Raw genomic sequence first — 14,819 nt, forward strand, 5'->3', positions numbered from 1 at the left:
CTGTGCAGCCATCGGAGTTGTGGAGCCGCATGAGGAGCGGTGCGCGCTGCGCTGACACCAAACGCAGGGCCGTAACACAGAACTTGGAGGCTGGGGGGGAGGAGCCCCTAAAACTCTATCTAGAGTCTTTCTGATAATAGTGGAACACATAAAAACACGTAAAAATGACTAAAGTCTTTTTTGAATTGTTGTAACCATTAGACAATCTCCCTTTCAGGTCAGCCTTATAAGTGGAGACACATTGTTGATGTTATATTATAAAATAACTTTCAGTTACATAAGTATTGGCAAAGATCAATATAATTTTCACAGGCGGCAGAGAGTTGTCAGCAGCTGCTGAAAGTAACTAAAACGTTACTTGTAATCTAAGTTACTTCTTCAAATCAACTATGCTATCACTGAATGTAATTTCTAAACAGTTCTTTTTTTGTTTGTTTTTACATTAGTAAGAGTCTGTTTCCTGCTCGAGGGTTAATTTGCCCTTCTCAGTGTCTGACAGTGGTGTAGGAGTTGGTCAGGTTTGCCCTGTGTGTTGTCTTGAAGGCATGGCGCCAGGTTAAACTGTGGAGTAGATTGGTTCCTCCACACACGCAGCAGTTTGTGAAGCTGTATGTGTTTTACTCAGTGTGATAACCAATTGTAAAGAAATAAGTGTCAAGGAGATGTATTTTTGCAAAGCATGTCCGTTTGTCTAAGGTTAAAGTAAATCTTGTAAAACCAAGATTTAAGTACTGAAGTCCCTAAACATAACAACTGAATAAATATTTAATATTAAGTACAGTCTGAGTCTTCTGTAATTTACACTACTGGCGTTTCTGTCTGCTTATTTCCTAGCCCAAAAACCGCGGCCCTCGACTCATTAAATTTGCAAGCCCAAAGCCGCTTATAATGATCAGGCTCGGCTACCGGAACTCAAATTATTTCCTGTTTTTCCAGCAACAAAATGCGCGTCTCCCTCCATTGTTTACATTTCTGTCGCTGCTGCTGATGTCGCTCAGAAACGTCGGTCACGCCCCAAGATGCGTAGAGGAAATAAAATTAAATTACAAAAGATAATAATAACGCACAGTAACGCAAAGTGATTAAGATAAGTAACTTTAGTCTGAGTACTGGATCTGAAATAGCAACGCGTTAGATTACTCGTTACTGAAAAAAGTGGTCCGACGTCAGTAAGTAACGCTACGTCAATAAGCTTACTAAATAAGCTTTTGCAAAATAAAGAAATGCAAACTGGATGACAGACACAGATGACGATCACACCAACACCCACAACACAACCCTCATCAGCTCCCCATGTCCCCCCCCCCCCGCCCACTGCCAGCGGAGGGGGGTGGGAACGGTGGGTGGTGTCAAACAGACTAGAACCGCCTCCGATTAGGAGACAATCTGTGAAAAGATCGATCTCCTCCACCTACTCTCTGAGCTGATATTGCCTTCTGAAGGAATGCATCAAAAACAACCAATCAGAGTCAAAAGGCGGGGCTTAGTGCTGTTAATCAACTTTGTGCCCAAGCTGCTAAATGTCCTAATGGTGGAGAAACAACTTACCATTACAAGAAAACCGATTATTCGCTGTCATTGGTGGCTATGCTAACTGGCCTTAGCGTACATGGGCGTGATTGACAGCACTCATCCCCGCCTCCTGGCTCTGATTGGTTGTTTCCAGTTAGCACCCAGAGAAAGATTGATTTTTTTTTAACAGATTATTTGTCTCATGTCATACTGTCATCATATAGTTGTAGTTTCAACAAAAATGTAAAAGAAAAAATTACTTTAAGTAGTAGGAAACCTACAGCAACGTCAAAATGAAAGTTTATGAGAAAGCAGAAAAGTATAACTGGAGATGAAGCTTTGGAAGATAGAGGGCTAAAATAAATGCACTTTCTCACTTCAAATGTTAATGAAATGTCTGGGGTTTTTAAAGATGACTTAGACTTTAAAATTCCCGTCCTGCTTCAGAACCAAGCTGTGTTTGGGTTTAAGGTCAGTTCAGGAAGTCAATTACAACAAGTCATCCAGTTCCTGAAGCAGCTGCCACCTGTCAGAAACTCCTTTTCTGTTTCTCCAGATCACTATCAGACCGTTTTTTTTGCTTTTTTTGGGAGCTCATTCCCTTCCCCTCCGTTTTTTTCTTATTGTTGAATTATGACCTCTGACTTGACTGAGGCAGTAGCCATGTTTCTATCCAATTGTCATGCAAATTTGGCACGTATCCATCTATTGGTTTGGAGCGAATCAAAGTTTCATCAGATGTTGACGCTACGCAAGGTTGTGATAAACAGGAACTAGCGGTTGCTAACTCGCATCGCTTGCCTTTGAGTTGGAGGTTTGGATGCTGCCATTTTTTTTACGTGTCCTGTTCAGCAGTGTGGCACTCTGAATTGTTGTCCAAGTGTCAAGGTGAGACCCAATAGATTTACTTTCACAAGTGAAGAATGACAGCGTTGATGGTCCACTTGATATATATAAACTTTATTAAATTTTGCTTTGGGTTTATTTCAAATGTAATGGACACAAAGAAAAGGAGAAAGCAGAGAAGTGGCTTCATCATCCATCGCTGTTTGCAAAATGTCGCTTGTGCATCCGATTTACGAACGTATCAGAAAGTATAAAGGTTCCGGCTTGGAAAAAATTAAGATTAATTGTGTTGTAATCTATGTAATTAATGTAAATCCCTTCCCTACTTAACTTATTTGTATTCTTTGTTAACTCTGTGCACAAACAGGATATCATCTGTGTCTCTTGTTTCTGACCCACAGATCTGAAATTTAAAAAAAGCCAACACATATTATTTTGGACATTAATATCTTTTCTCTTTTATTAAGACAAGAACTCTTCATTGTTTTGTAAAAATGTCTATTTATGAACCAATACAAAATGTGTATGGGAATGTGGAACTCCTGTTCTCCATTAATACACATTACATTTTTCTCAAGTACAGCAGAGAGACAAAAAGAACAATCTGAAAACAAGAACCGGGTGGAACAATCAAATCATTTTCTTTTTTTCTTGGGGAATCAAAGGAGTTTGAAAAGGCGGTGGAGCGTTCAAAGTGACAGTAGTACAGCCACGACACGTTTCTGATCCTGCTTCATTCCAATAAACGTATAATATGTCAAAGAAAAGCAATACTTAACACTTTTTTTTCTTTTTTTTTTAAACAGTGCACCAAATATTAAGAAAAAATACATAAAACATGTACAACATATTGTATATGCAGAACGTCTCACCAGTTCTGGACCTAAAAAGAATGTGTTTGCACTTCCGGACTTGATGAACGCATTTGTACATGCCTTTATGTTGTCGACAGGTGGGGCCTAAACTTTGCATTCTACCTGAGATGCAGTCACATCGGTCAGCAACACACGAACCTGAGACAGGACATTATCAAAGGGATCCAATGTGCAGGAAACTACCTCAGTTACAACATATGTGCGTTCTTTATGTCTTTTTCTTTTAATTTACAGGGAATATCCAGAAAAATAAGTCAAAACCTTATGTGTCATTTACTCCAATCTCTGATTAATTCGACACACACAAATGGTATCTTTCATGTTTTTAGGAGTACAAAAAAGTCAAAATCAACAAATCGGCCTTAAGGAAGAAGCAACATCCCCGTCAGTTCCTGTATTGACGACTTTATGTCTTAAAACTGGATCTAAGTGGAAGCTGCCATTGGTCATGGAAGCAAAAACAGTGCTCACTGTAGAATACAAATCACAAAGTTGCAGCCTAACAGATGAAGTGGTATCTGCTCTGTGATCCATAAAGCAACAATAACCAGTCAGATATTTGTCTTTTTTTATTTTATTCAGACACCAGACCGTGAAACATCTAACCTAATCAGCCCCCGTTGCCCTACCCCCACCCATCCAGTTTACACAAACACAAAACAGTGTCGTCAGCATACAGAGTGAACATAGTGGTGATTTATATGTGACTTATTAAATCGAGCACACGAAATGTGTGTAACTAATATGTACACGTCCGGTGAAAAAGCCAAAGAAATGAAACTCCCAGCTGCAGCTAACCCAACTGTTCTTTTCTAGGGCTGCGAACATTTCATTAGCGCAGACGGGGAAAGGTTAAAGAATGCATTTCAATCCGTTCCTTTGAGACAAACCTCAGCTTCAAATCCCCAACATAAAAAGCCTGAATGCTGTCTTCATGCATGACGATGATATTTTAAAGCTATCGCACAGCTGATGTGATTCACATTTATAAAATACAATGAAATGCTTAAAAGTCACAACTAGTGGTAGATATGAGGACACACCGCAAGCAACACTCAGTTCCCCAAACAGGAACTCGAAAAGCAGTTTTCAGTCCAAAACGTTCAGCGATTTTGACTGATATGTATTTATACTAATGAACTGGAAAAACATATAATAAATAAAGTCAGCAGAAGACAGAGGTGGTAGGTCAAAACTAGCTAAAAAGCCAATGTTAGCTGTGTAAATGTTATTAAAAGCAAATGGGCTAAATCTCGCATGTTGACCAACATGAACTCACTCCATTCAGTGTGTTGGGCTTATCATAAATAGATCAAATGATCATTTTAACTAAATTGCTGATGTTAGCATGAGGGCTATCACTGAAATATTGGCCTACAGTAGCATTCCCTATTCGGTTTGCAAAAAGATAAACGTAGCTAAAATGCTCATGCTAGCTTAAATGCTAATTTTATGGCTGATCTGGGTGATGCATTAACATTTTTCTTGTATATTTTGTTGTTTATTGCCATTATCTTTTCTCCACTTCACTGTAACGTCTTTTGAGCTAAGAGGGTTGAATAGTTAGTTCTGATTAAAACTGTATTTCATTAATTATATCAGTGATTATCAGACTAACTGTGAGTCTGATGGTCTGACAAAAAGTCAATCAGAACAAATTGTCTGAGCTGCCAACTTTATATAGAGGCGATTGAGGGATTTAGTCAGTTTTAGAGATTTTCAGCTGTTGATTATTTGAAATTTTCTTCTTCTACAGTCAAGTGACACCACTTCACTACTTCTAAAATAAAAACAGGAAGGGAGTGTTTGAATTTATTGCATGTGGGTGCTCAGCTGCCAGCAGTTCACTGGGATTGGCTGTTTGTTTAAACTTGTTTTAATGTGAAGAAATTACCACAAAATAGGGAAGTAATGGAAAAACCAAACAGTCGGAGCAGAGCCTGCTGCTGGCAGAGATCTCTCCATTTCACAAAGAATATTTCTCCTTTCTGCCATCTTCTCTGCCTAAGACATTCTTATGCTCATTAAAGTCATATCACTACCTCTAACATTTTGTCAGGTTAGGTCTTAATGCCTATGGGGCTATATGAAAAACCTTTAGCTTACCGAGGGAAAATCCTAAAAAAAGATTTTATTTCCAAAATCTTGAGCATTTTGAGCATGATGACGATTGGAGCTAATTTGTCTTGGGATTCCTAAAGGCCCAAGATATTTAGTGGGATTAATTTGTTGTTTTTACATGATTTTAAATATTTGAGCATATATTCATGATTTTGCCATCTGCATTAGATAAATTCCATAAACTCAAACTTTAATTTTTTTTTTCCTTCTTCCCCCCACAAAATCCATTAATTGCGGTTGATGTTTAAAGGGGCCGCATTATGCAAAAATCATATTTTGCACGTTTTTGCATTTCCACTTGGGTTTCTACAGCTTCTAACAGCCCAAGCACTTAAAACAAAACCACTCAGCTGTTTTTGGCGATACGTTCATGTTGTTTGGTGTCTGGAAAATTAGCCGTTTCAAAAATCTCCAGAATGTAATGTCACCAATCAGCAGGCACCGCCCTGTTACCTAGCAACCACAGCGGAACTCAGCCCGTTACCTAGCAACCCAAAACTGAGCTCCAGAATGTTTGGTCAGTTAGTTTTACTGCTGTATAAGAACAGAAGTGTTTTGTTGTTGACTTACCACCCAGAAACCATTTGCTGTGTTCTTGTTGGTTATGCAGGAGGCTCTACTAATGCTTTTCAAAGATGTATAGTTGTATAATTGCTCCTCTGTTTGCAGCCAATTTCAGCTGCGAGTGTAAACATTGAGTTGGGGGGCGTGGTCAGCAGCAGCTTAATTTAAAGTGACAGAGGCCGACTGAGGAGACTAAAATCCCATTACCTAACAATGATTTTTTTTGCAAAAAAAAAAAAAGTGATGAAATAGTTTTTTTGCCCTGGAAAAACACCCAGAATTAAAATGACAGTGATACAGATGATGGCATACAATCTTTATGTGACACGAGGAGTGGAAACCGCTAAATATTCCCACTGGAAGACGCGCGCTCCAGCCGCTACCTCCACCCACGTCTGTCCTGGACTCATTAAACATGTTGCTTGCCGTGTGAACTCATAAGAACCACAACAGAACCACCAGGCGCTCTGCATTGTTGACAAGCTGATGCAAACAACGGATTAACGGCACGGAGCAGAAAATGTGAAGGAAGTTATTTTACAGGCAAACAATAACTTTTGGCATAACTCCAAACCGACTCCGGTTCGGTTCTGGCAGGCGGTGCTGAAGCGGAGCCGAAGCGATCCTGGCGCGGACACAGACATGCAAAAGACGTGTGAAATATCGAAGCATTCAAAAAGCGGGCGGGTGAAAGCAGAACCCGAGTGGTGTGACCCTCAGAGCCGTTCGGTTTCCTCTCCGTTTGTCAGAACTTAAGATGAGAACCAAGGCGTTCGGGCGTTACTGTGGGAGGCTGTAGAAAGGATTTGTGATTCCTCTGGCTTCATCTACATCCAGTGTTTATGAGAATAAATGAACCCACCGACCAACGCCCGCTAGAGCTCAAATGAAGTTCAAACTTACAGATGTTTCAGTTTAAAGCTGGTTAAGGCGGTTATTTCTACTGCGTTAACTACACAACACGAGCATAGGATACTTTATTTCTTATTTTCTCCACTTGGAAGAGAAATAATACTATCGATTGAGAGAAAATGCAAACAAACTGAAACGCCGGTATGTACAGGCATTTTAATCATAAGAAAAAGGAGGAAGTTTTAATTAAGCAACATGGAAGAAAATTAGGGATGCAGTTCAGAAAGCAAGTCAAGATCGGTCAAAATCTGTCGGTGTTTATTTTTGCAAACGTTCTGGTCATTTTGCCCCGTCACCATTTTGTCAGAAAAGTGAACTCTGGTTTGGTTCTAAATGTGAACACTAAGCGGACCAGAGACCGCTCCAGAAGTAGGAAGCGGACTACAGCGCAGGGCATTCTGGGTAAATACAACCAAAACAAACATGTTAGCCTAAGCGAAAGAAATGGCTCGTGGTTTTTACCCAAAGATAAACTACACAAATCCTCCGACCGCTAAAATCCGACGACACTCCATTTTTATACTATCTGATGAAGAAGAATTCACGCACAGTGTCGTTTTCATGTGGTTCTTGGTGCAGCGCCCCCGCAGGTAAGGAGGAGAACAAGGTGCTCAAAAGGTTTGGTTGGTTTGACTCAAAGCCAATTTGAAAGTGTAACAAATGTTGCAACTTTTATTCCCAATCGAACCGAGTCGACCAGACCATCAGGTGGGAAAACACAGTAAGTCTGTGGTTAAGATCTACAGTCTCACTTAATGTTATTTTGATTTAATTAAGGGTCAGAATCAATTGTAGGATAAAAATAAATAAATGACGGTTTAATACACAGTTATATACAAATAAATTAAAGTTTGCATGAGATTCAATTAGTTTACGTACAAATGTATGAATTTGTTTGTTTCCAGATGTGACAGAAATTAGGAGAAGAGGCAAAATGACCCATAAACCTTTGCATGCTTGCTTCTGCCTGTACTTTAAGGTGTTGTTGGTGGGGGAGTTTAATAGAAACAAACCCGCGTCTGGTTTAGGCTGTCCGTACAGTGACACACAAAGCACTCCATGCATCACGTCTTCAGAACCTCAGAGGAAAAAGAGAGAGGAAATGGCTTGAGACAAATCACAGTATACTTGAAAGAGTGTTTGTTATGCAGGAGAGGAGTAGAGCGCGCGTGTGCAGACACATTTAGAGAAATGAATAAAGTGGCTGTGTAATTTTACCCTCATACAAAAGCCGACAGCACGCTGATAATAAGTGTTGGGGGGGGTGGAGAAAAGATGAAAACGGGGAAAAAAGAGCAACGAGGTTATGCAAATGACGATCAGCACGGGTGTAGAGTGTGGAGAGAACAAAAAAATTCAGAACAAGGCACAGAATTTTCTGCAAATGGTGGAACTAAAAGATAAAACTTCGTACCAGCAGTTAGGGAGGTGTTAAATGGTGAAGCTCTCTACAGTGATTTCTGGCAACATCTGGCGCCCCCACCCACTCCCACCCCATTCCCACCCCCCGACTCGCTTTTATCTTTTTTTAATATTTTGTCTTTTTTATCTTAAACACAAATAACATTCCATCTACATCTGCAGACTAGACTAAACGACGGCGTAAAACCAGGCTTTTCCTTCAAAATCCCTCCTCCTTCCCTTTCACCAAAAAGCGATCCGAATCCGTCAAAACCCCCCCCCAGCCCCATCCCCGGGAAAGCGGCTCGGCGTGCCGGCGACGACACCCGAGCGAGGGCGGGGTTCCCCCCAGTTCGGGTTAGATGTAATACTCCTTCTTTTCGTCCGAGTTGGTGTGGCCGCCCTCTGCATTGATGATGGCTGTGTCTGCGTCCGCCGCGTCGTCTGCACCTTTGGCTTCGTGCGTGAAGTAGGTACCTGAGGAGGGGCAGCGGAGCACAGAGTTACCCCGCAGCAAAAAGTGACTCCTTCACAACGTCTACTACGAGTTAGGGCTGCACAATTAATCAATAGCAAGGCATATATTCTAATAGACACATGCTCAATTGATAATACATATCAATATTCAATATAGTCGCCAAAGTCATTTTTTGCCTAAGTCACCTTTTGGCAATAGAGAGGTGGTGTTTATTTCGCAAAAATAGGTTTTGACAACATTACTTTAGAAAGCTAACGATATACAGAACCGCACGGCCTTCTGGGAGATGTAGGCAGAGGAAACCTTTAGCTGCTCAACCTCTATGCTAGTTACGTGGGGTTGGTGGCAACAACTAACCCTCTCACTGTGTAGTTGCCTAGCAACGACCTTGCAGGGTAACAAGCAGTTTCAAATCCCCCAACTTACCAACTTCAGTTACCTAGCAACAACCTGTTGAGTAACAGCAGCAGTTTCAGTTTTGTGCTTAAAATAAACAACGGTGTAAAGTGAAAACTGAAGATAAAACCGTAAAGGTCAAGCCACCAGTTTGGTAGTATTTCAGATGGTTAAAACAAAAAATCTAATCAATAATTGTTGATAGATGCTCATGTTGTGATAAGTTCTTCAGCTACATCGTTCAGCCCTGCTATGAGTTTCATGCTAAAAATGAGGCTCTGTGCTTGTAGTTTACCTTTCATAAGCTGTGGACACATTGCATGTTGTTGTTTAGCAAAAATACGATTCTTGGATACGATACCTTGAGATATATGTATTATTAATTGAGTGCATTGCACCACAGCAAAGAAAAAAATAACACATAGAAAAAACGTTGAACAACAACTCAAAACCAGCCACATGTTGGCCCGACAGGATTACAAATTGTGCTGGACGGCAAATAGTCCCAGACGTTGTTGCGATAAATGATGACATTGTTGTTTTGAGAGCATTTTTATGCCATATAATGGTAATGGCATAATAATGCAAGTACACATTCTCAAAGATCAACAAACTTTAAACTCGAATGAACATTTAACACCAGAGCTGGAAGACATCTTAAATATCCAAAGTAAATAAACAAAACAACAGAAATAAAAAATAAAATGAATTATGAAGTTTCTGTAAACAAAATTATCCTTAAAAAAAAAAAAAAAAAAAAGGCCAGTTGAGACCAAAACAGCAAACTGAAGATTTTCATCATCCAGGTTTTGGCAGAAAGAAAAACCATGCAAATGAAAAGTATTGATTTATTGCTGATTGTCACGTTTTATAAACTTAAACTTAAGTATTTAATTAGTATACTTTCTACTACTCTACAAGTACATGGACCGCACTATACTCGATATACTCAAGTATACAGTACTCATCAAAGTAAACTTTGAGTCTGCTACGTTTTGCTAAGGGACGTAGCGGCTAGCAGCCTGCTGCTTTAGATGATACCACAGATTAAAATGTGACCCTCCATTCACAGCACCTGATTATTTAAATCCTCACACACACACACACACGCCACCAGCAGCAGCAAAGCGTCACACTCAGATTCTCCATTTTCCCCCGGTTTGCTTGCTGCAGGATTGGCACATGAAAATCAGGGCCTTGAAATGATCTTGACTGCGCAGAGGAGTGTGGATCGCACGTTCGAATTAACCTTGTCAAGTTGGGCAAAAGAAAAGGCCACTTCAAACCTCATTTGCAAGATTTATTCACACCCTGTCACAGCGGACGAGCCTGGTAATGATGACAATATATCGAGGATGAGTGAGGGAGAAAAATGCCAAACGTGAAAAATTACCGTTTGATCAGACAGAAACAAGGTGCTCAGTGGTGCTGCAGCAAGTACCAACCTGCTGGAGGATTTTCTTCTGTTCTGCTTCAGTGTCACACTCAGACCAAACTAATGTTAATATTTCACAAATATGACCTGAACAAACACAAAAAAAACAGCTTTCAAAAGCAACCTGGCCCTGTGTGGGAAAGTGATTGCCCTTGAAACTTAATAATCCGGTCAAGTGCCTCATTTCAGCAGTAAGGCCGTCCAGAATGTTTTATATGGTAAAAACATAATTAGCAAACAAAACCAAAGAAGAAACATTTCAGTGGCAAAATAAGGAGTGAAGAAAAGTTATAATCCAGACTAAAATATGGCTGGACGATATGGCAAATGTACCATAATATAACCGTTTCATGTCAATCAATACATATAATAATTGATCAGTTTATGGTTTTAAATATCTGAAATTCTACCAACCTGATGATGTGACCTTTCCTGTTTTATCCACAATTTTTGCTCCAAGTTGTTTTTTTAAAATTTATTTTTAAGCAGTTATGAAGCTCAGTGGGGAAACCTTGAACTGCTGCTGCGCCAGTTACGCAATAGATTGTTGCTAGGCAACCAAAGAGCGAGTGAGTTACTAGGTAACCAAAGAGTGGAGGTGAAGTTGCTGGTGTGCTCTGGATCATTGTCCTGCTGCAGAACCGACGTGATCTGGATCTTAAGAGCCAAGTTCAAGGCTTCATCAGTTACAGCCCCAGATCATCATACTGCCACCACCATGTTTCATCCCCCAGACCATCATACTGCCACCACCATGTTTCATCCCCCAGACCATCATACTGCCACCACCATGTTTCATCCCCCAGACCATCATACTGCCACCACCATGTTTCATCCCCCAGACCATCATACTGCCACCACCATGTTTCATCCCCAGACCATCATACTGCCACCACCATGTTTCGCTCTGGGGATGATGTTCCTCTTCAGGAAAATGCTGTCCTGCTTCTAAGCTAGATGTAATAAATAAATAAAATAATTATTGTGATTTAGATTGTTGTAGGGTTCTTCCTGTGAGTTGTTTCTTTCCACTGTCACCACATGCTTGCTCAGGCTGACTCAGTGCATTCAGCCTGGCTTCCTTAAATCTAATGTTTTGCCACTTGGCATTAAATTATTGACTGATTTTGACTGTGTTCTATTAAAACTTGAAGTTCAGATTATCTTGACGCTTAATTTCCACTAACACTGGAAATGTTGTGACCTGTTGAAATACTTGGCAGGTTGACCAACATTTCTGAAGCATTTGCTTTGGGGAAAAGCTGCCATACTGATAATGTACTGATGCCAAATGACCTGAAACTCTGACCCAAGCAGAATGATAACATAGAGACATTTTTCTGCATCTCTAATTGCCTCATTTATGCTATTTCCCCTCTGAAGTGTTTAATGTACGCTAGCCCATTTCCTCCTGCGTTGGAAACATTAACGTGTGAAACTCCTTATAGATTGTAATTATCCGGCCGTCATGAGGGCGGCGTACGATGAATGTCGTGCTATTCATCAGGACCGCCAGAAAAATGCAGTTTTACTAGTCATCAGTAACCCGCAGCACTAATGGATGCTCCTCCATCATTTGGCAAACTTCCAGCCGGTGATGTAATAATAAGAGAACCAAACTGAAGCACTTTACCTTGTGACGGTGCAGATGGCGCTCCAGAGTATAAAAATGAGCTTCTAAGAAATGTTTTGGCTTAAATAAAATTCTTAATTCATCTCCCTTTCACATATTTGATCATTCTGACCATTATAAGAGGAATATTCGACCTTTGAACCCTTCAAGCTTTCATTATTTTTTATGGGATTTAAAAGGCTCTCACACACAAGAGACAAAGCAACGCCAACTGAGCAATCTATCCAATAAAAAAAACAAACAAACCCCGAATTCTCGTTTATCTAGTTGATTCTTTGAAAAATACCAAAGATGCCACAGACTGTGGACGCTGACATTAGCGTTAGCATCTGCGCTGCTGCTACATGTTTAGCATTGAGATGCTCTTTCAGGCCTGAACAGCTTTGCTGACAGGCTAACTCCTTTTAGCACAACAATAGTCTTTTCCAGCATCCAATCAGATCGCTTTGGAAGCCGAAATTAACTCTCAGTAAACCGAGAGAAGCGGTTTTGTTCTCCATCATCGTCATTTGCGGATTTCACATGTGCATCAGATTTTTGGGTGTACCAGAAACACGTGAATAAAAAGGTTCCGGCCCGGGAAAAAAGATGTTGCTGCATTAAAATCTCTGTAATTATTTCATTAAAATTTGAAAAATTGAAGTCCTGACCCTACTTGACAGGATACATGTAAATAAAGGTTTACTTACTTACTTCTGTACTTCAAAACTGAAGAAGCCTTTTGGATGAGAGATGAAACATTTTCAAGAAACAATAGAATAAGTTCTACGTAAGAACTTAGGATTGGCCTACCTACTAATGTATCGTCTGCGTATTAAAAGGGAGTCTATGTCAAATTAGAAGCTCAATCTGTGGCATTATCATGTGGACTAATCATTTTCTGAAGAAAACCTAAGAAAGGCTGTAGTTAGTTGAAAGCAGAGTAAAAACAAACTATGGGTAGTTTAAAACTTTTGCACATCTACAAAAACAAATAAACCTTAAGTTAGTGAGACCCAGAGTATGAACTGGTCTGCTACCTTTGTGTCTTGCAAAGTAGCGTCCCAAGACGATGAGCAGGCAGAGCATGGCGAAGACGACCACGGCCACCACTCCTCCGATGACGGCGTGGTCCACCGTCCTTGGTGCTCCTTCTCCAGCTCGAGAGTCTGAGAAGAGAAAAGTCCATGAGAGAAACAGAACCAGTAAAACCGCCTGTGACACGGTGGGAACGGCGATTGGCTACCGAACCGCTGCGGATCTGACAGAGAAATGTAACGTAGATGTAGATTCCTCTTAATGGAGAAGAACCTAAAATCTGTTGCCTTAGCAACTCAAAGACACGGCGAGTCGGGTCGCCTGTCACCGGGCGACTAACTCACATCCTATTAATATATAAAAGTTACTACTGTCGTTCAATATAAACCAGATTATTTTGTACATTTTATTAATCAACTCATTGAAAAACATGAAAAAAGCCACCAAAGTTAAACTGAAGTAGCAACACTTGATAGTTATATATAGATATATATGATATATATCTAAATAATTCAAAAATATATCTAAATAACACAATTTTTCTCCATCAATTATAAACATATTAAACACAGCTGAGCATTTTTTTTTATCAGTTACAGTATCATCATCATGCAAACTTAAAATGTTTAAATTCTAAGTTTTGGTCTGTCACAATAACAAGCTTTGATGGACAATAAATTGTCCCAGAGGTTATCGCAATAAACTACAATGCTGTTGTTTTGAGGCTATTTTCAAGCAATATAATAGTAATGGAATAATAATGCAATGATCAATTAACTGTAAGTTCTACTCAACATTTAACACTGGAGCTGGAAGACATTTTAAATATCCAAAATAAACAGATAAAGCATCAGAAACAACCAATAAAATGAATTATGAAGCCTCTGTAAGCAAAATTGTTGAAATTCAGACCAAAGCACCAGAATGAAAACTTTCATCATCCAGTATTTGGCAGAAAGACAGAAACAAAAAATTATGCAAATGGAACTTACTGCGTTTGTTTTAAGTTATATATGAATGCTTTTATTGTGAAGGACCTACAGTCGAAGGGTAACTTATATGTGGACCTTTTACAAATTACAGGGTTTAATAAAGTATTCACACCCCTGTAGCTTTTCCACAAGAATTGATCAAGTATTGGGATTATAAATCATAAACCAACACAGAAGTGAGGATAAATGCAAAGTGCAAAGAAAATCGTGTGAAATGGCGGTGAATCCTCCCAGGAGAAGCTAAACCACTAGAATTACTCCAACAGCTCATCAATATTGGCGTTTCCATCAACGTTTTCATGTTGGTTTGGTTCAGTGGTGGAGGTCCAACTGTGATCTGGAACATTTCATCTTGTTGTGACTAGTCTGGTTCTTTGACTCCAGCAGGAAATCATCTTAAAAACCTAAACGAGCTCCTCAAAACATTGAGAGACTTTTTTCCTCGTATTTTGTCAAACATAAAGCTGCAACTAACGGTCACAAATTGCCACAGTTCACAGTTTGAGTTCAGTTTGAGGTGATTCTTTTTGAAAAAGTCAGGAACTATAAATGGTTTTTAAATGTTCCTTCCCTTGACGGTTCAAACAAAGAGCCATGCGGTTTAAAATCCGCCTCCCACGTGAGATAATGAAACCAC

At 39.8% G+C, this 14,819-nt stretch overlaps 1 protein-coding gene across 4 annotated transcripts in view; it reads right to left on the minus strand.

Moving 5' to 3' along the window:
• Positions 1–2,788: 2,788 nt before the first annotated feature.
• Positions 2,789–14,819, minus strand: part of cadm1a (cell adhesion molecule 1a) — a 396,597-nt gene continuing 384,566 nt past the window's right edge. For all 4 annotated transcript variants that reach the window (XM_028031634.1, XM_028031635.1, XM_028031636.1 and 1 more), the window contains 2 exons: positions 13,193–13,321; positions 2,789–8,708 (listed from right to left, as the gene is read on the minus strand). In XM_028031634.1, coding sequence (XP_027887435.1) covers positions 8,590–8,708; positions 13,193–13,321 — 248 coding nt within the window. In that variant the 3' untranslated portion in view covers positions 2,789–8,589. The remainder of the gene's footprint in view (positions 8,709–13,192; positions 13,322–14,819) is intronic.

Source organism: Xiphophorus couchianus, chromosome 11, assembly GCF_001444195.1.
Source record: "Xiphophorus couchianus chromosome 11, X_couchianus-1.0, whole genome shotgun sequence".
Taxonomy (NCBI): domain Eukaryota; kingdom Metazoa; phylum Chordata; class Actinopteri; order Cyprinodontiformes; family Poeciliidae; genus Xiphophorus; species Xiphophorus couchianus.